Source organism: Haemaphysalis longicornis, unplaced genomic scaffold, assembly GCF_048455015.1.
Source record: "Haemaphysalis longicornis isolate Haplotype H1 unplaced genomic scaffold, Haemaphysalis longicornis Haplotype H1 scaffold_5, whole genome shotgun sequence".
In the NCBI taxonomy this organism is placed as follows: domain Eukaryota; kingdom Metazoa; phylum Arthropoda; class Arachnida; order Ixodida; family Ixodidae; genus Haemaphysalis; species Haemaphysalis longicornis.
In genome coordinates, this window is record NW_027526385.1 from 81,146,067 (window position 1) to 81,167,897 (window position 21,831).

The following is a 21,831-nucleotide window of genomic DNA, read 5'->3' on the forward strand; positions in this document are numbered from 1 at the left end:
GTAGGAGTAGCGCATCATGTGCATCCGCAGACGCTGCAGCCTTGGCGTGAGACCATCGAATGCTTTGGAGGTGAATATTGGAATGAGCGGCTTGTGGAGTGACTATCTGTGTCTGTCAACAGGCGAGAAGCGTAGGCAATGACCGCATAGTTTCCTTTAGCCAGTCGTTGACGAATAACGGCTCCCAGTCCAAATGAAGAAGCATTTGCTGTCACGACGGTTTCCTTTGCAGCGTCATAGACAGCGGGGGCTGGACTTGTAGTGAGAAGCCGCTTCCACTTGTCGAAAGCAGTTTGTTGATATATATACCTGAATCACCCATGTTTCTTGGAGCGGAGCAGAGTGAGAGGCTGTAACACCTCCGCCAAGTTGTGAACAAACCAAGCTACGTATGTTGCCATACCTATACCTAGTGCTCTTTAAAACTCTGTCCTGTTCGCCGGGGATTTCGTTTGTGATTACCTTGATTTTGGCCTCATCTGGTCGGAGGCCTTCCTGGCAGATTTTGTGCCCCAAGTAGATGGGCTCTCGGACGTAGAACACGCACTTCACCTCATTGAGAGTGACTCCTACATGGGCGAGGCGTCGTAGAGCTGTACGAAGGGCCTCGTTATTCTGCTTTGTGGTAGCTCCCCAAAGAAGAATGTCATTTATGTGACAGAAGACCCGGGGTATTCCCTCCAAGATTGTGTTCATCTGTCTCTGTAATATCTCGGGGGCTGAGGCAATGCCAAATGGGAGGAGATTGAAGTAAAAACTTCCAAGTGGTGTGTTGAATGTCGTTAGCTTCCTGCGTGATTCAGCGAGCTTAATCTGTCAGAAACCTGAACTGGCATCCAGCTTTAAAAACATTCTTGCGCCAGCGAGCAGTCCTAAAGTGTGCTCATGAGAAGAAATCGGATGCATTACCTTAGCACAAAGCGGTTTAGCTCTGTGAAGTCCACACACACACACGTATGGCTCTTGTGGGGTTCACCACCGGCATCATTAGAGCTCGCAAGGGTGTTGGCTCGTCCACTCGACAAATGACGTATGTTCCATCCGTTCCAGTTCCTTTTTGGTCTTCTTGTAAATGGGATTCTGAATTTGTCGAGGAGAGCACAGTAAAAATGGCGTCGCTCCATCTTGAAAGGGAAAGACGTACTCTGCTGGCAGAGTGCCCAGGACAGTGAAAAGTGAAGTGGGACTCCTTTTTAGGTTTGACTGTGTGGCTGTTAGAGTTGAGGCAAGTGATCAGCCGGAGCTTTTCAATTGCGGTCTCACTGAGGAGAGGGTAGCGCACTTCATCGAGAACGTAGACATCTTCAGTGGTCTGTTGATCTCGGAAAACTAGTTGCAGTGATGCTACTTCCTGTACAGACAACGACCGTCGGTCTGGCCCGTGGAGCTCCCTTTGAGACTTCACCAAAATAGGACGATGTTGAATTCATGCGAATGCTTCTGGGTAGAGTGCAGTTTCATTTGTGCCCGTGTCGATTTTAAATCTCAATGGTTGTCCTTGCACCATGACGGTAGCTTCCCAGTTGTGGACGCCAGGTGAGCTCACAGTGCCAAGAAACGCAAATTCGAACTCCTGGTTGTCCGCCCGTTTGGAGAGGCATACCGACAAAATGTGTCCCTTTTTGCGACAGGAGTTGCATTTGGCGTCCTTTCCTGGGCAGGAAGATCGTGAGTGAGAACCTCTACCACACCAACCACAAGTCCTCGAGCCCTGAGACGTGTTAATCGCGGGTCTTCCTTGAGTAGAGTTAGAAGGTGATTTGCGTGTGCGTTGCCTCTATGCACGGCGTGTACCGCCCACCTTTTTGACAGCTGCCAGGTCGGAGTGAAGCTCTGCATGCTGTTCCCTGACTTTCCCGTGGTGGCGTACGGATTGTAGGGCTTTCTGAAGCGTTAGGTAAAGGTTAAGCTGTAGTCTGGCAGATAACTTCTTGTCGCGAATACCCACGACTTACCGGTCAAGAACCATCCGCTCCTGAAGGCTGCCGTACTCGCTATGCTGGGGCAGTGCGTGAAGTGCCGTCGTGAAGTCTCCGGCAGATTCCCCTTCTTTCTGAACCCGCGTGTTGACGCCTGCTCACTCGTAGATCACATTGCGGCGAGGAATAAAATATTTCTTGAAGCGGTCCACCCCGACGCTAAATTTCTTTGCTCTGGCAGGGGCGAGCTCAAATCTGCTGAAGATGTCCTCAGACTTGTCCCCCATGATGTTGAGTAAGTCATTTACTTGGTGTTCAAACGTCGTGAAGGCCTGACGTCGTGTAGACGCGTTCACATCTACTCCGCCATTTGGGCCACCCGTTGGGTGAAGAAAAGCAAAAGGGATCGCGGGGCTGTCCTACTGTTCGGCGGTATTTAAAATGGCGGCAGAAGCAGCTGCGACAATCTCGCGATCGTCTCGGGGTGGCCGACCATGCCAGAGCAAATGTTAGCGACGTCAGTGGATTGCTGCTCTGGCTGTAGTTTCACAAGTTTAAGTTCACAGGGTTGATGACGGATCGTCGGTGGTCTTGTCGAAGCTCTCTGGTGAAGGATTCCAAGGGGCACAAAGGGTCTTGGTGGGCTGCCGATTTCCAGCAACCTCGAGGGTCCACAGTTGAAATGGAACTGTGTTCACACGGGGCTACTCGTGGTCGTCTGCCCATCCATGCACACTGGTACTACTGATGGTGATAATGCATGCCCTCGAGAGTATAAACCAGTGAAAAAATATTTTTATTCCGTTAGTGTTCAATATAAATGCAGTATATTCAAAATGTTATTCTTAATCTGACGCACATTATTGCTCTAGTTTAATACTACCGTCACGATGCGAAGATTACAATGTCTTATGACAACTAGATAGGGATTCTCCAATGCTCAGAACTACGTTTTTTGGTGGTCGCAAGCCGTGGTCACTCCACATACTTGCTTAAAGGAGTTGATCAATTATCAACTACAACAAAGAAGACAAGGGAGGGAGTGGGTGGCAGAATATGGCTCTTTGAAACCAAAGGCTACTGCTGGCGTTCAAGATCAGCTGAGTCGACTCGCCATAATACATGTAAAATAGAAGAGCCAAGAAAAGAGGGGTGTCATAAATGTCAGACTTTTTAAAAAGCAGAGTATGTCTTTTTACATGAACTGAAAAACTTTGGACTTTTTAGCTTAAATACGAAAGTCGCCTCTCAAGATATCCAACTTTCTAATACCCGCATTGCCACTCATAATTATGGCCATCGTCGTTATTGTCGTCGCCTCCGAGCACGAGCTCATGAGCGTGAGCTGCCTCCCTCCAAAGCAGTTTCATTGCAGCCGTTCGACCTCAGCGTTCCTGTATCTCAGTGGTGGTGGAGGGCCTCTAGCGCTCGTGAATCGCTAACTAGTTGCATTCGCGTCGAGCAAGCTTACCCAAGGCGGATCCGAAAGGTGGAGCTTCCGGCGGAGGAGTCGTTCCCTGACGAGATCGGCGACGTCGGCGGTTCAAGAGGGGATGCGCGCCGGATACGGCATTGCTCACCTCACGTGCTGAATTCTTCCTCAACCTCATACTCTTCATGCCCTTTCTCCTCCAGACGAATCAAAACGACATAAACGCTATCTTTGTAGTCACAACGGGGCAAAGGAATGCACATCAATGTAGCAATGGTATGTTGCTGCTGGTAGCGCGTATAGAGTGCGAGGCTTACCAAACGAAATGTCACTGTCGGCAACTTGCACGCGATAGGAAATGACGTTGCCCTTTGCTCGCTGCATCTTTATACGAACAATCAGGCTGTTAAGTGTACTCTTCTGCGCAACAGCGAAGGCACGGTCACACCCGAAGGTTACAATCATTTCGTCTAGCATAATTTCTTCTTGTGAAGACGATGGATATACCCGAATCTTTCACGCGACGAATTCTTTGGTTGTCGTCTGCATTTAGCCTTAATTCGGACCACCTCTAAACGGAGCTAACTGCTTCATAACGCGAGGGACTCAGAATCAATTCCCGCCACTCAGACGTTTTTCTTTAACTTCACCCGCGAGAATTCACCATCGTCATAGAAAGTTGGCTTTTCTTCACGGCATTTTAGCGTTTTTTACACAGGGAAAACTGTTAGCGTATGGTGCACAGTCATTCATTTTTCATAAAACTCCATCCCTCAACATTGCAGGAAACGAATTCATTGTTGAAAGAAAACAGCACTAAATCAGATAACACATGCGTTAAAGGCAGGCCGTTCCCGCACTTTCCCATTTCCCAGTGCTCGTCCCTTTTGCTCGTTCTGGAGTTTTCAGCTCTGATTTGTCTTCGGAGGTGCACTTTTACAGACTGCTCAACTCGTTGCTCTATGCTACTACTACTACTCGTATCATTTGCGGAGTACTGCTGTCGACTAATCAAAGAGCGTCAGTCCAAGAACGTTCCATGTCGTGCTTCACTCGTGTAAGCGCCATTTCAGTTCAGTTTGTAATGGTATAGCATGTCATAAGATTCCAGAATGTAGCGGACAGAGCGATGTCTGGTGGTCAGTCGGAACAATGGCATTTTTATTGTGACGTGTACTTGCGTGATAGCTATCGCAAAATGCGTTCTATTGATCACAAAAGTAATGCAGCGATGGTGCGTGTGTACCATGTGTGCATTGTGTACTATGAACCAGTATTATATAAACCTTCATGCCAAGTGTTCGTGGTTGTTCTAAATCTATTCAATGACCAATGTTGTTCTTAAGAAACCTTGCCAACCTTTTTACACAGGAACAAAAAATTTTGCCGAATCGAAGTTCGCAGCTCCCCCTAAGACTATAATTTTGCCTAATTAGTTGTAATCGTCGCTCTGAGGAATGATTTGGCCACCGTGAAGCCTGGTGGGGTCTTTAACGTGCACTGAAGTCTGCGAGTACACGAGCGTGCAAGCATTCACCACGACCACGTGAATGCTACCCTTTCCGCAGAGCGCGGTTGGCCCGCGATGTCGGGCAGCCGCCAATCCCGACATGCCCAACAGAGAATGTGTAGCGAAAGGGAACCAGTAAACCAGACGTCCGGTTATCAGCGATGCCTACGAACGACTGCCGCGAGAGCCGCGCTCGTGGAGCGAGCCCCCGCTGCCTGCCTCGTGGCGCGCTTCTTTCTCTTTATTCAACATACTCCCGCGGCCCCAAGTTGATCAGGGGTTTGCTTCAAAAAAGCACAGCCGCTGCACTGGACGACGTATTTCCCGTCCCGATGACAGGCGTAGGGAACACGAGCGCACAACTCCGTCGCGTCCGGGAAATAGTTGAAGAATGCGCCCAAGTTGCCAGAAGGCCGGCGGCGAATTGTCCTGTACGAGCACTACGTCCCCCACTTGGAGCCTGGAGGGAAGCTGCGCTGTTGCCTCGTGAGCGGATCGGAGCAACAGGAGGTACTCTCGTTTCCATCGACGCCAAAGACGCTCCGTTACGATCTGACGGTGCCGAGCTCGTCTGCGTAGCTCGCTGCCCGTGGACAGCGGTTCTGGAAGGCCGAGTTGCTGAGGCAGGCACGTGTTACTTTTGCCCAGCCAGAAGTGCGCTGGGGTCAGCGGGTATGGCTCAGCCGCGTCTGCCGAGATATACGTAAGGGGCCGGCTGTTAATTACTGCCTCGACTTCGCAAAGCGTCGTCTGCAGCTCTTCAGTAGTGAGGCAACTGCGGCCGAGAATTCGCCGTAATGTCTCCTTGGTGAGCCGGATTAAGCGTTCCCACCAACCACCCCACCACGGAGCTCTTTCGACGTTAAATTTCCAGGAAATGTTGCGGCCGCTGCAAAAATCAAGGACGGGGTCTTCCGGAGCCGAACGGAGAGAGCGTGCGCAGTGGTGGAAGGCTAAGGCGTTATCCGAGTAAATTGTCGATGGAATACCGCGTCTAGCGATAAACCGCCTGAAAGCAGACAAGAAGCTCGATGACGTCATCTGAGATGTGAGCTCAAGGTGGACGGCTCGTGTCACACCACAGGAGAAAACGGCGACGTAGGCCTTTGTTTGCGCAGGATTCTTCGTGCGACAGAACAGCGGTCCACAGAAGTCTACACCGACAACTTCGAACGGACTGGATTCAGTGATACGATCTCGTGGTAGAGGCGCAACTGGAGCTGTTTCTGGTGTGAGCTTGTGTCGACGACAAAGCAAGCATCCGTGCAGCACTGTCTTCACCACTTGACGACCCTTGATAATCCAAAATCGGTCTCTCAGTTCTGTGAGAGTGCTGTCAACACCCGCGTGCAACAGGCGCTGGTGGGTTGCGATGATTAGTAGCCGGGAAAAGTCGTGACGGCCCGGCAGGATGACGGGGTGACGGGTGTCAACCGAGGATCCTAACTGCTGTAGGCGTCCGCCGACGCGCAGGATTCCATCGTCGTCCAAAAACGGCCGTAGTAAAATGAGGCGAGTTGCAGTTCCGGCACGCTGACCACGTGACAACGCTCGCATATCCTCCGGAAAAGCTTCGTTCTGTACGAACCGGAGCCAGTAGCGTTCCGCCTTGAGAACTTCATCGCTCGTCAGTGGTCCCCTTGCTGAATGCGTTAACTTTCGCGTATTTTCGACGAAGCGCTGTATCCAGGCAGTTACCCGAAGAAGCCTGGAGTACCGACTGTACGACTTGATACTTAGCAACGGCTCAGCTGGCGTTGTTACTAGCGCGCATGAAGCTGTCTGTAGAGATGGCGGTTCACCGACGTCCGCAACTCTTTCTCTGTCCGTTGGCCTATCCTGAGATTGCAGTGCGAGCCAATGTGGGCCATGCCACCACATTTCCGTGGCTGCGACAGCGGATGCGGCAAGGCCTCGAGTAATCAAATCGGCTGGGTTATCCTTGCTGCGACAATGAGCCCACGTCCCTTGGCCTTGTGTCAGTCGTTGTATCTCGGACACGCGATTTCTCACGAATGGCGGCCATCGGCTCGGTTCCCCCGAAATCCAATGGAGGGCGATTTTTGAATCGGTCCAGAAGAAATACCGAACTTCTGACAGGCACGGTAGCCGTTTCAGGAAATCAAATAGTCGGGCAGCTATCAAACAGGCGAGGAGCTCAAGGCGTGGGAGAGAGGTGGTTTTGATGGGTGCAATGCGGCCTTTGCTGAGCAGCAGGTTCACTTCCCATCTTCCGGTTTCCGATAACGACCGGACGTAGACTACAGTACCATAGGCTCTCAGGCTTGCGTCAGCGAACACGTGGAGCTCTCGAGTGTCGTGTTCCGTGTACTTCATCGTGAAGGCATGCCGTGGCAAGCAAATGCGTCTTAGGTCGCTGAGCTCGCTGCACCAGCTGTTCCACGCATTGAGTTGAGCCGTCGGCAGTGGTGAATCCCACGGATGCTGCAGTTTCCATAAGTCTTGGAAAATGATCTTCGCTCGAACTGTGAAAGGGGCCAGAAATCCTAGAGGGTCGTAGAGCCGCGCGAACGACTGGAGCATTGTCCTCTTTGTCACTGGCTTTGTGGATACAAAGGTGGCGACATTGTCCGCACTTAGCACGACACTGTCGTCTGAGCGGTCCCACTGCATACCGAGCACCTTCATGTTACAAGGGTCCCCTCCTTCCGTTTCAAAAGCCACGTTGTCTTCAAGGAATTGGCTTCGCAGGGACGAAAGGTTCGAGGCCCATTTCCTCAGTTCCATACCAGCACCCGCCAAAATGGACCTCGACTCGGCGTAGATACGCTTGGCTTGCTCGGCGTTGTCGACCCCGACGACAAGGTCGTCCACGTAAAACGCGTCGACCAGTTTGGCGACCGTGTCTGGGAACTGCTCTTTACATTCCTTTAGGTGGTGACGAAGTGTTGCGGCGAGTAGGAATGGGCTAGACGTGGCTCCGAATGGCACTCTTGTCATGCGCCAGTGGACTATCTGAGGAAGAGGGTCTTCTTCATTCGGAAGGTGCTTAACCCAGAGGAACCTTAAAGCGTCCCGATCTTCCTCGCGAATAACCATCTGCAGGTACGCTTTCTTTATGTCTGCCACGAGAACGACGTGATGGCACCGGAACTCAACCAGCAACTTCAGTAAGTTTGCGTCTAACTTTGGGCCTTTCAGTAGCACGCTGTTCAAGGATGGATGGCAGGGAACATGGGACGACGCGTCGAAAACAACTCGAAGCTTGGTTGTCACAGCATCACGACGCACGACACCATGGTGTGGCATATAGTAGGTGTTCGGTTTCCCATCCTCTTTGTCGCAGGTCACTCGTTCCGCATGGCCCTCATCAAAGTATGTGCGGATGGTCTTGTCGTATTGCCTTAGTAAATCTGGCTGACCGCGGAAGCGTTTGAGCTGCATACAGAGCCTCTGCTCTGCAAGCCGATAATTGTTATCGGAGACATCGAGCCCCGGCTCTCGAATTAGAAGGGGCACTTCATAGCGGTCGCTTGCCTTGCGAACTCCCTGCTGGAACTGGAGGATGGCGGGGTCATTGAATCCTGAGTTTTCCGATGATCCCTGAATGCCGATTGCTTCCAGGCGCCACATGGACGACAATTCAACGTCAGCGGCGGCGTCTTCAGGGGGCGCTTCCCCGAGCGACAAAAACAGCGCGCTGGAGTGCGCGGTCGAAGGACTTGGGCCTTCAAGTTGGGCACCTTGCATAGTCCAGCCCAGAACTGTTTCCACGGCTGTTAGCGAGGGAGAAATCCGAGAAATTCGTCCCGTGGCCACCTTCCAATATGCGTCCGACCCGATCAGCACGCTTATCTGATGCTCCTGAAACGTGGCCGAAAGCCGGGCATCAGCCGCAACTTGACACTTAGCGGCCATCGAAGTGAGAATCTCTTCGCTGACGGGCGGGCTTGTGACGTTACAGATATTGGGGACTTCTAGGGCCTCGATCGTGATGCGCTGGCCATCGTGCTGACTTTTGAGCGTCAAGGAGACCCGGTTGCACGAAACAGGTGCGCTCGTGCGAGTGTTTCCGAAAGTAGCAATGGTAAGACGTTCGACCCCGTCGACGGGACAATCGAGTGCGCGGGACACATCGCGTCGGATGAAGGTCCGCTGACTGCCAGAATCCAACAAAAAGCGGACGAGCAGCTGGCGGCTTGTGCCGATGCCCCATGCACGGCCTGTCTGCAGAAGCACTGGCCCCTGCGGAAGGGGGAGGGCATCCCCTGGGAGAGCAGGACATGAGGCCTGGCAGCGGTCCAGGTCCGGTCCTCCTGTTCTCCAGCTGGCGGATGGGGCGGCCACCATAGGCAGAGCTGTGCTCTCAGCCAGGCGGTGGTAACGCACGCGCCCCTCTCCGCTGTGACCTATACGGTTAGCCCGTCTGTCACAGGGATGCCCCCAGTATACAGCTGTTATTACGTGCCTTATCAAGTTAGCGAATAGCCTGTGGAGGAGTGACAGTAACAGGAAGCTCTAGCAAAGCATTCTGGGATGCAGGACCTAACGTGTGCAGTGCTGTCCCCATTGGGTCACACGTTTTACATATTTAAAAGAGTCTACATTCAGACCCGCGAATCTAGAAGTGATGTTACAAAATCTGGATGTAAATATGTACAGGTATTTAGACAACTGTCTACTAATACGGAGCATTCTTAGGCCTTCTGACTGCATTGTTGTTTTCTATGGGCAGATATTGCTATGAGTGGACAAATACGTTCGGTTGTTTATTGTTCTATACTCTTTGGTTTCCTTTTTCCCATGGTGTATATATTCACACGGTTACAAGTTTATGTTTTCTAATTTTCTACGGTTGCTCTCTCTGTACAGTGATTGCGCGAGGGGCGCAACTTTCCGAAGTATGTATTTTTGCGGAGATCCACTTTATAGTAACAGATTGCAGATGTTGACAATTATCACCAGTTTTTCTTCACACCATCGCAAGCGATGCTGCAGCAAAGTAACAACTGCAGTGCAGAAGAGTGATGTAAAAAGAACCGGGGAGATTAATTAAGATAGAGGGTAGAGAGTGGATATTTCGGGTAGGGCGGCAACTGCGAAGCGGTTGCACGCAGAAAGAAACGCCGAGTGGAAAGGGTGCCGTGAAAGCAAGGTAAGGAGCAACGGCGGCTAGAGAAGTGGGTCAAGGGTCATAGGCAGGTATGCGGAAGGAAGTGCCTATCCGAGCACCTCCACTCCGGCGGCCACGGCGACACACGCACGTACGGGGGCATGAAGCCCAGCGGGACGGGCGGCACTTAAGAAAAATAAAAACCAAAAGGAAAAGCGGTCCGAGCAGCTCGGGGAGACCGCACAGGGAAGGGGCAAAACTGCACGATAGTGTATAAAGTAGACAAAATTTGTAATTTGTTTCGTCAACGTGTTGCGCATTTGTACAAGGTAAATTCTGCCCTTCTTTGTGTTTAATAAGAACAGCTTCAGTGCAAAACGAAAACACCACATGGAGAGGATAGCTGAGCTGAAAAGGAGGCAGAATATTTTAAACAGAAAAAAAGTGGAGGCAAAAAAGCCCGAGACATTTCAGTTTCGGTTGTACAAAAAAAGTATAAATTCTTGCAGACATCAAGTTCCCCGCTTCCCACTCGCTAGGCAACTCGATCCTTCGCTATAAAAGTGAATACTTCTCGCCCGGGCGTACCGTTAGATCGTGCAAAGCCCAAGTTTACGTCAACTTCCACAACTTAACACGAGCATAAGAAGAATCCAGCTGGCATTTGGATCCAATGTCCCTTGGGCTCCATTTTGAAGGGGCAACGATCGGTCGCAAACCCACAATAATTAGCGTCCCAGTTCGGCGGGTTCGACTAGCGTCGTACCCGACACCAGCGGTCTGCGCTGCGCCGACTACCACTGCCACGTGATTACGTCCCAAGGCATGCTGAAGATCGCAGGGCTGATCATCTCCGCAATTATTGCTGGATCCCACAGAGCGGCAGCCCAAGGAAGCGGGGAGGCTGGTTGGTCGCGCGCCTCTGGCTCAGCCGATGAGAGAATGGTTCCTTTAAGGCCTTGCATACCGAATGGGTTGTGCAGCTGGAGCCAAGGACGCAGCCGTGACACGCACATCTTCCGTGTTGGGCGACGATGGCAGCGCAGAAGGCGGTAGACTCCCGACGATGGCTGGGATCAGCACGAATTCCCCAGGCACGCCGGAGTAGGGTACTCCGCCTGCAGTGGGCAGATGCATCGGCCACGCGGACGGCACAGTCACTCTGTCGTCGGCGTGCACTTGCTTGTCTTTCCGCCGAGCCGAGGACGGAAGTGGCTCTTTCGGCTTCTCGTTCTGGACGGTGACGACCACGTCATCACTCATGGGAGCGACGTGCACATCGGCGGCCGTAACCCTGGTGGGCGCGGCAGCCTTGTCCATCACCTTGCTCGCCGCGAAGTAGCCCATCATGCCAGAGCCGATGTTGAGGTTGCCACGTGAACCGATGGTGAGGTTTTCTTTACCAGCTCAGAGAGGTGGACGCAGGAAAGCCGCTGACAGGTTTAACACAACGAACATTTAATACACACTGGAAAAACCCCTTAAAGCAAATCACTTAATAAATAAATTGCACTCAACCAATAAAGAATTGAAAGTTCAACTACTAACTAAATATCTCAAAATACAATTTGCACCAAAACCCAAAACGTCTCCACAATAAAGTTCTATCCAATTATTCAAAATCCACTGTTTACATAAACGTCCTAGTAAAGTCTCTCCTACCACAACTCCTAAATTGTGTCCTACTATGCACCTACAATGGACTGGCCTACCCCGCTGTCGTCGGCGCTGAGGTGTCACACCCGTTGCGGGGCCGCGACTCGGTGGTAGCCGTCCTCGTCTCGCTTTGATGCCAGCGTTCGATGCGCGCGGTCACTACTTGGACGGCGTGGGCTCCGCGCGTCCTGACGTTTCCTCTGCGGCTACCCCCTGGTAGCCGCTCCCGCTGGAGGTCCTTGATGCCGGCGTTCGACGCGCGCAGTCATCCCTTCGGTGGCATGCTTCCTCATTGGCTACCCCCTGCTAGCCGCTGCCGCTGGAGGTCCCAGGCAGTCTTGGCACAAACTTAGCCTTTCGGGGCCGTCGAGACGAAGGTCGACGGAGCGTGGACGTTGGCCGCTGGTGCCCGACCGATGGCGCTGGGGCCACGAAGACACAGGTTTGTGGTGCACCTAGGATGACGGTGCCGATGCGAAGTCGGCCCACTCCCGCCCAGGCTCGGATGGCATGGTCGATGGCCTGGGCGCGTCCCCCATGGCTCGTTCCTTGAAACGCACGTGATCCTGCCGCTTCCTGGTTTCTTTGGTTTTTTGCCTCCCGGTTTCTCGCCCCCCCCCCCCCTTTTTCCTTGTGCGCCCCGCTTTTATCCCCCCTGGGCTCTCCCGTGGCGCACTCTCATTGGCTGTTTGCCTTTCGCATGTCCATATATGGCCATCACGCCACTGGTCCCCAGCGCGGCGTTCTCCGATTGGATGACCAGTGCTCTGCCATACTTGCCCAGGATTCCTCGTTGTTTCGGCGCTGGTGTTGGCTCATTGGTGCGCTCCTGGCGCGCACTCCAAATTTCCGTTCCTTGGTTCGTTTCTTCCACTTTTGGCGAAGGGGGGGGGGGGGGGTTTAGTGCATCCCCTCTCCGGGGATGCCCTGACACATGACAGAGGTATTCAGTGAATGCGGTCGCTGCACTAGTAGTTCCACCGATGAGATTCACTAGGCTCAGGACTGGTCGCCTGTGGTCTTGACAAATTCCTCTGGTTGACAATGCCGAGGCCAAAAGCGCTCGCGATGGCCGCCGAGCATCGGCAATCTCGAAGGTGGGGTGGCTCCAATGGAGCTGCGTTCGCACGCGGCGGCTCGTTCTCGGCCGCGAATGCATGCGGAAATAGATTTTGATGACGAGTGTCCACGCTAATATAAAAAAATATGAAAGTCAGCACGCTCCGGACCACTGATGATTACTGTAGTATCGTTATGGGGCGGCAAAGTGGTGAAAACATTGTCTTGTGTGAGGGTTTGCTGCAGCGTTGAGTGACCTAACAGGGCACTGGTACTATACGAAAGCGTACTCGATCGAAAATATGTGTGTGAGGGAGAACTGTAACCCTTATTCTCGTTCTCATCTTATTTGCCCTAATTCTCCACGTCCGCCTTCTTCGTAGCTCATCTCTTAGTAGATCATGATGATGATAAGAAACAGAAGAGGAAGGATGACGATGCTCTCAAATGGTTGTATACGCCCGGATGGGTATTGCCCCGGATTCCTCTGTCGTGGTGTCAATATCATCCCCCTTAGTTCCACTAACATAAGCTCATAAGCGCATGCCACTATCATCACCAATGTGGGTAACCTCGAGCGTCAGAGGCGCAAAGTGCCACATCAGGTGAAATGGAACACGACCGTGCGTGTGGGCGTGAGGGGGTCTTCGCCGTTCGCCGTTTATGTAGTAGGCAGCATCCGTCTACCGAGACCACGGCGCCTCCCTACAACTGGGGGAGAAGAAAAGCAAACATTATTAAAAGCAACAGTCACTTAATTTAGACATGGAGGGGGCAGGTCTGCTTTTAGTTCACAAGTCCCCCGGCAGTCGCTGCCAGAACAAAAAAGACAAGTAACTTTATGCACAACGGGAGTTTTTTTATCAGTTTGGCCCGGATATTCTAACTGCGAGTTTTTTTTTTCCAATGATGAGTGTTCCGCGCTGCTAAGTCCGCACAAGTGTGGTCTTTTCGTTTGTCCCAAGTGACTTCCTGAACTATTCCCGAAGCGTAAGTTTACGCCTAACCAACGAGTAGAAATCGGGCCCTTTTAACGACCCTCAAAAACGAAAAAAAACCTGACCACTCAAAAGTGAACATCAAAATTGATTCCATTTTCACAAGTGAAGCCTCTAACGCCTAATTACCAATGTAATTACCACCGCAAGGTCTTTATATACCCCGCCAGGTGACAAAGACGGCGATGTAAGCTACGGATGGCCCAGAAATTCCACGTGGCTTAAAGGAGCCATGAAGAGAAAACAAAAGTTTGTTTTATTCGAAAGATTAGGTGTTTCATAGTACCCCAAGCGCTTTCCCGGAAGCAAATGATGCTTTATTCACTGAGAAATAAGGCAATTTAAGCCAAAATTTTAAATCTCCCGCTAAAATTGAACATTCCGTGACGTGTACAATGGCGTCATAGAGCCGGTCCATGAAACAGATACTTAGTATGTCGACTCCATATAGCACCCACAAGCGGGAGTCGATCGAGACGGCGGCCATTTTAAAATACTAGTAAAACCTAGTGCACCCGCAGCCCTAGTCATGGAATCGCCTGATCCGGAGAACAAAACTCTCGCCGAGGAGCTCGGGCTTGCATTTAACAACCTCACACCACTTGAATGCTCAATGCTTCTAAGTGCACGAGCGGCAAGAGTTGTGGGATACGCGGTGGACGGGAAAGCGACCATTCCGCGACAGCCACAACAGACGAACGCCCAGCCGTCGGCACCGCTGCCTCGTCAGCCCCGTCGCGACGGACGAATATAGACTGGTACGTATGTTCCGTATTTTGATTACGGTTAATAATAGTTCAATTTCAGTAGCAGTATCACTTATGCCAGTTGGCCGGTGTCGTGTATGGAAAGCCGTTCGCGCGAGCTCTCTGCTTCGACCAGAAAGATACGAGCGTGAATGCGCGGTGTTAAATTTACGGCATTTTTTTCCCCAAGGTCAGAGCGATTTGACGAAGTCGGCGACGAGCGCCAGCATGTCCCAGGAGCGAGCTAACGTAAGGGTTCCTGCCGTAACTGAACAAACTGAAGTTTTCAGTGGTTTTAAACTGGAAACGAGCTCGTAACGACAGCAGCAAGCCAACACCATTCGAAACTTACGCGACGACTGGCACTATCTCGTCGCTTCTTGCTGTTCCTTACTCCCCTCGTTTCTATTTTTACCTTTGCTGGTTGGCGATATGACGGCCAACCTCCTGTGAAGGGATTACGATACGAAGCAAGGTCGCGGCTGTGCGTGCTGGAACGGTTCGTTGGCCCCGAAGATCCTCGAACCCGAAAATTCGTCTGCGCGACGGCGAGATGTCGAGCTCGGCCGGCGCTAGTTTCGTACGCATTGGCGCACACGCTTGCGAGTTCGTTCGGACCTTCAACCGTTAGAATTAGGACACATTAGGTTAGATCAGCTTTCACTGTATCAGCCTTCATGTGTCCTAATGAAGGCTGATACAGTGTTTCATGGCTGCTATCGACTATGGTTGTTCGTAAGCATAAGTAGTTATGTCGGCCGTACAGATGCACTGCACTACACACCGTGTGTGTGCACGCATATTACAGAGGTGGTGCCACATGTCGGCGTCTACGGATAATATGGCGGCACCTGGTGCTTCTGCGGGCCACTACATTTTTCCCTCCCTGGCAACAAATAATCATTAGACAGTCCTGTCTACACAAAACAATCACCAATGCGGTCACTGTCTGTACGCAGAAGTCACAAATACAGTCACTGTCTGTATGAGCCCTGACAGCTGTTAAATCAAATCAGAGCCTGGAGCCAGACTTTGTGGCTGCGAACCTTGCGGCTGTGGTGGGCTCGGTGGCACATGTGGTGGTACAGCGCGTGAAGACTCAAGTTCATCTGCGGATGAGCTCGCAGATTGTGTTTGTGGCGGACCCCCCGGTACAGCGATCCAACTCTTCGATGGTGCAGCTCTACTTTGGTCGGCCGTCAACGGGAGCATGCGTGTGCAAGAGTTGTCCTTGTTAGTTTCTTGCCCTGGTGATGCCTCTTTCGATGCCGCTGATAGCCGTGAAGCGTGCCAAGTTCGACCGTCTTCCAGATAGAAGGACCAACGACCAAGTTTTTCGTAGATTTTCAATAGTGGTCCGTAACATGGAGTGCCCTATGGTCCAGGAACTCGTTTCGGACCCTTGCAGCTCGCTGTTGCTCAGCGTATGCCTTACTTTTTCGTTGACACTCTGCGACTCTTTTTCCGAGCGGACTGGTCTCCCGTGAATGATTTGTGCTGAAGTCAGCTGTCAGTTGACCAATGACGTCCAAAAAAGTTCTCATGCGCCGGCCATGTGGAAGAACGGCCGGGGAAAGACCGGTGGTGCTGTGAGGGGTGGCTCTGTATACTCCTAAGTACTCAGTCACAGTTTCCTTCACTGGACGCTGCTCCAGTAGAGCCAGTTGAATGTATGACTTCAGTACACAATTAAATCTCTCAACGAGGCCATTTGCCTCTGGGTGGTACACGGCAGAAAAGATGTGGTTGATTCCACGGTCTTCAAGCAAGGACTCAAATTCCCTTGACGTGAAGTCAACCGTGCGAAGAGTGCTAGAAGCAACTTCGTCACCGTGTGAGTGCTAACGTCGTGCAGAAAGACACTTCTGGCCGTTTTGAAAAATAATCAACTACTGAAATGGCAAATCGGTAATCTGCAGGTGCAAACTCAAAAGGAGCCACAATGTCAATAGCTATCTTGTCCCAAGGTTTGGCAGGAAGAGGAATTTGCTGAAGTGGTGTGGGTGAGATCTTCGCACTTTTGTCCGCGTGCTGACAAATGGAAAAACTGCGGATAACAGTTTCATCATGTTTGCCTAACCCTGGCCATCATACTTCTCTCGTAGGCGCTGTTTGGTTTTCGCGATACGAGGGTGGGTTTTGTGAGCCTGCTGGACAAAAGTCACTGTGATCTTGGCAGGAACTACGATGCGCTTACTACGGAAGAGCATGCCATCAACAACTGTCAACTCCTTTCGGACTCCATAGTATGGAGTCAGCTTAGGTGCCCGATTCTTGTGGGGCGGCCGCGATGTCTGCACGTAATGGGAAACTTCTCGGAGAGTGTTATCCCCCACTGTCGCCCGTCTCAGTTCATCTTGATGTACAGACGTCACCAGAGGCACTATTTCTTCTGACTCGGGTGGTTTCGTGGAGTGCGGAGACAACTTGTTTGAGTGCTGTGTATGCATTTCGTGGCGTAGCATTTTGAGGCCTTGTGTCAACGTTTTTCTTGGTTTGTGTAGATGTTTGGCCATAGTAAGGCAGCGTAATTCTGTGCCCACAATCTGGAGACCAAAAGCTTGTACGGCATCAATACCCAGAAGTTATGTTCCCCCTGGGGTAATGTGGAAGGTCACTACAGCTGTTTCCGATTTGTACGCAGTGAGGGTAGGGAACTGTCCACGCACAGGAATTATTCGACGTGAAAAATCCAGCAATGTTAGTTGCGATTTTTTTATCTCAACTAGGTCTCTGAACAGGTTGTTTTCCTATTATCGATACAGCTGAGCCAGTGTCCATTAAAAGTGTTATGATGCGGGGGGGGGGGGGGGTGATGCGAGAGAACAGGTTGAACCCCGACATCAAAGTAGACACCCGTATGCTTAACTGTCAGTGTGAACAGTAAGAATGTTCCCGTCACTCTCAGCGCCTTCCTCTGGATCAATTTCGGCGACTCGGGCAGAGCGTCTTCCACGTCCGCGACGCAAACTTCTACAGTACTGTTGAAAGTGACCTCGAGGCGGCCACACGTGAAGCAGGTTCAACCACTGGCTACGGAGGTAGACAGTTGTCAGTTTTGTGCACCGCAATTTCCACACACGGCTGTGTTTCCGGAGTACGGGACGACAGCGCCACTACATAGGACACAACAGTAGTATTCTTTACAAGTTATGAGAAAGGTACCAAAGACATTGCTGGATTTGGACCCCGTCATTGCAGAAAGCTGAAAGTATGTGGCCCCGCAGCATTACCTCACGTGTTTTTGATAAATTAAGTTTTAAAATCCACATACACGCAGTGTTTTATTATGCCTGATACGCTGCTGGTTTGTTGTTCCCGTTGCTAATGGCGGTGGCATCAAAGGGGCGGAGCTGATCTCAAATTTCCGTTATTTTGTTTGGAGTGTTGGACTCTGTCTGAAGTGTTGTCAGCTATTAAAGTTATTTTGGAATTGTGCAGTGCATTTCTGAGGAATGAACCCAGCAATTTATCTTTCCTTTATTTTTCTTCAGAGTTTGTAGAATGGCCTTCGTGAGCAATAAAAATGTGTTTTTTGAAATTGTGTTTCATAGTGATGGCTGAAGTTTCACGATTACATTTTGGTGCTTGTGCAGTTTAACAGTAGAGTATAAATTTTTCCAAAGGAGTTTACAAAGTGTATTGGGAAACAGTCAGGTGTCCAGCGTCCCCTTGCAATGATAGAGCCGTTATTCTACCAAGTGGGACAATTGTTTCAGAGACTTCCCATAAATCTTTAGTTTGTTTAGATTCAACACCTCTTCCACACACTTGGAAGTTATTATTGTTCTAGCAACTATGACGAGTTGGAGGGGCTTCAGAGTGGTGTGTCACTGATTTTCAAGTATGCACAGTTTCATCTGATTACGCAGCTGCGGCAAGAATAGAAAATGATGTGGCATATCAGAATATTTCCGGCTCTTAGCACTTCATGTCGCTGCTTTTCAAGAATATTCTGGCTGTACAGCTGCAGTAAGAATAGGAACCAGTTGCCCAGCAGGTTGAAATGGTTTGATGTCAGTCCTTCGAGGTGCTAATGTTGCTCCTTTGCAGAGGTGGGCTGTTGCTTCTGACTAGAAGGCTCCGGCAAGAATTGCAGACTTGTGTAGTACGCTGGAACGGTTCGTGTGAGGCCCTCAGGCTGTAAAGCCGCTGCTTCTCAAGCACACCTCGTTTACAGCCATGAAGCCGCGGTGAGAGTTGAAGATGCTTATGTAATGTAGTACAATGTATTCATGCCAGGCCTTCAGACTGTGAAGTTGGTGCTTCTCATTTACACACCATTGTAATTTTTGTATAGGACCCACACCTCCGCCATCACCTTTGCCTGATCTCCCAGTATTGGCATTTTCAATGTGCGTGAACAGCCTGGACAGCTTCCATGGCGCGGAAAACACTACTCGAACACCGTGCCATGAAACAATTTCCTTTATGTTGTGCGACGGCTTATGAAGATAGGGCATCACTTTAACCTTGTTTTCACCGGGCCTCTGCCGTTTGGTTTTGCCTTTTAAACTTGATACGGAGGCAGTCTGCAACCGCCTTAAGCACTGGTGTCAGAAAACCCTCTGCAGTTAACCTATGAGCCTGGCGGTCAGTGTGTTCCTAGATTACGTGGACACAACTTTTCTGTAGCGCACTGGTGAAACGTTATGTGGCTATGCCTCATCAGCGATGGCACAGAGGTACTGCACTCGCCTCATATGAGGGAAGTACTGGGTTCGAATCCGCGCACCACCGGGCACCCACTGGTTTCTTTAATGAGTACAGGTGTCCCTGGTCGTGTGCGGACTTTTGAAAGGATAACTCACACCTGGAAAGCTGCCTGTACCCTTGCGAGGGGCTTCCGACCTTTGTCAATCTGGTGGGGCCCCGGCCTTCTACAACACCGCATTGCCGAAGGGAGGAAGAGTCTGGCGGCATGTCCTACCACAGGCGGTTACTGAGTAGGGTGTGCAGCGTAGCTGTGGAAGTCGCCATGTGCATTCGTGTGCCTTGGTGGTGCCGGGCACCTATTGAGAAAATAGGTACAAGCCTGGTGCTCGGCCCTTGTTACCACTAGAAGATGCTCCTGGCGTGTGACTACACTAGAAAAGTTGACCCAGCTTGTACAGGAAATCATGAGGTGGCTGGAAAGTGCAATTTTTTTTGTTTGTGCCCCCACACGATTGATCAAATCAATATAAGAAAAGGGGACTCCTAGCCCACATCTTCACCTCAAAAATTGCAATGGGACGCTACGCAAATTGTAGCGAAAACTGGAAAGCGGCAATGTACCTAAGTAGTTTAGTGAAACACTGGCACTGTCGCCAATTACTGAAATTTTAGAAATTGGAGCTGAGCTGGTGGTAGATAGCGGCATCGCAGTTGTAGAGAATAAGTGAAAAAAAAGTTTTATCAATGGCACCTGCATGATTTCGGTGACACAGGTTTTGGGACTTACATTATCAGACGTAGGCTATAATTTAAATTTTAAGCACCTGCAATGCAGCCTACTAGGGAATGGTGCTATGAGATGCCCCATACCCTACACTGTACCAACACGTCAACAGGTGCAGTTTAAGTTTAACGCTCTTTTTATCTACTTTTGCTGCTAACCTTCCAATTTTGACACATACGCGTTCTGGGGAAATAAAAATTTCGAGAAATGTGAGCACGGCCCTTGTAAAAATGGTCCCAACATCAAATGCTGCAGTATTATTCCAATATTATTCCTGCGATTATATCACCGTTTGTTATCTGGCTGAGAAAGAAATCGTGCAATGTACTTTCCGCCCTTACGTTTCAGAAATACAATACCCAGATCAATTTTTTTCGGAGGCTGTGTTTTTGTTCGTGAACTTGACTAAAAACTAAACGTGGATTGACTAAAAATAGTTACTACAGGTGCAGGATGCGCTCTTTATCAAGCGTAGAAAAGGTGACGGGGATTTCGATAAAGCCCTTGCTTAGCGTTCCGTCCAGACGGAACGCCAAACAGCGTGCCCGGCTCACAACTGGCAGTGAGGGCAGCCCGTGTGCATTTTTACCCAACCGCTACCGCTCACTGTTAATAAGTAAATACCATTAATAATTACATCGATAATTACAGCTTCGGCGACGGGCCTCGGGGAAAGCATCCGCACTGAAATGGTCCATAGGAAAAGCTTGGCATACTGCTGAAAAACAATGCGATCACAACCATCGCCACTCGAGAATGTAAACACAAGCAGCGCGCCATCGCCTCCTGTACGATCGCGCTCGCCCGCTGTTTATGTATTTGTTTGTTTGTTTAAAACTGCTGCTACCACTAGAAGGCGCTCGTGGCGCATCCGCCCCACTTCCTTTAATGCGTGAAACGTCTCGATGCAAATGTTTACACGCGCACCAATATTTTACTTTTCATGATCGTCCTTATTACTACTTAATGCATAAACGTGTTCGCGTATTTGTTCTTTGTTTTTTATTTTTGCGTGACGTCACCGGAAGTTTTGCCACTACAGCGTTTTGGAGAGGGAAACACGCGTCTGCTTAAGCTCGGCCTCCAATGGGCTTTCCGTGTGACGTTACTTCCGGTCGCCGTTTGCTTGGCGCTCTATCAATCTTTCAGCCAAGTTACCGATGGGTGGCCGATAGCTCGGAAGCCAATGGGGACCCATGGGGTTTCTAATCATTGGCAATCGGCCTCTGGTGCTTGGGATGCGTTTGTGACGTGTATGTAACGAAACGCGCCTTGATGTAACGAATATGGCGAGCTGATTAGTCATTGTATGTTGAACGTCTACTCAAAATCAGCCTGAGAAATGAACTAAGTTAGCGAATACTACAATACTGTAAGGAGCTAGCAACAATGAAAACGTCTGGAATCGCCTAAACACAAAATTTGTCATGGTGATGATGGTGATGATGAACGGAAGGGCCAGCACCATCCGGTGGCTAACGTAGCCGTCACTTGTAGTTCTGCCTGTGTAGCGTGACACCACACCAGCTAGCGAGAGTGACTACCCTTCACGTTTTTCTTTCGCCCGCACGGCAAACTACCGTGCGTTTCCACGTGTGAGTGCGGTTTCGGTTCCTGGCCTCAGTTTTGAGGTGCTAGGCCATCCTGTCGGCGTGTAGTCGCGCGTCTCCATGGCACTTCTATCTGGGGTATCGGTTCGTCGGTGACGAGGGCTGCTATAATACGAAAAGTTTTGTCTTTTCTAGAAAGGCGCACAATTGTAAATGTTGCCTCCACTGGCGAGGAAGACGAATGTTGCCGCTTTGTACAGAATCCCAGCTCTCACCCTCTCAGCAATCTTGAGTACTGTAAATAGTATCAATTTCGAAAAAGGCACTCATGACATACGTTTGGTTCTTGTACGCGTTAATGAGCCGAAAAGAAGTAAAAGGGTACAGTGATACTTAAGTTACGTTTGTTAATACGGGGGTCAGTGACCTGGCTTCCTTGGAGCGGCG

The 21,831-nt window shown here is 50.5% G+C and overlaps 1 protein-coding gene across 1 annotated transcript; it reads right to left on the reverse strand.

Annotated features, from left to right (window-relative positions):
* Positions 1–2,479: 2,479 nt before the first annotated feature.
* On the reverse strand, positions 2,480–11,282 carry LOC144139787 (uncharacterized). The gene is made up of 3 exons (XM_077672045.1): positions 10,950–11,282; positions 7,132–9,067; positions 2,480–2,523 (listed from the first exon to the last, which is right to left on the reverse strand). The coding sequence occupies exons 1-3, from the start codon at positions 11,280–11,282 to the stop codon at positions 2,480–2,482; spliced, it is 2,313 nt and encodes a 770-aa protein (XP_077528171.1).
* Positions 11,283–21,831: the final 10,549 nt, after the last annotated feature.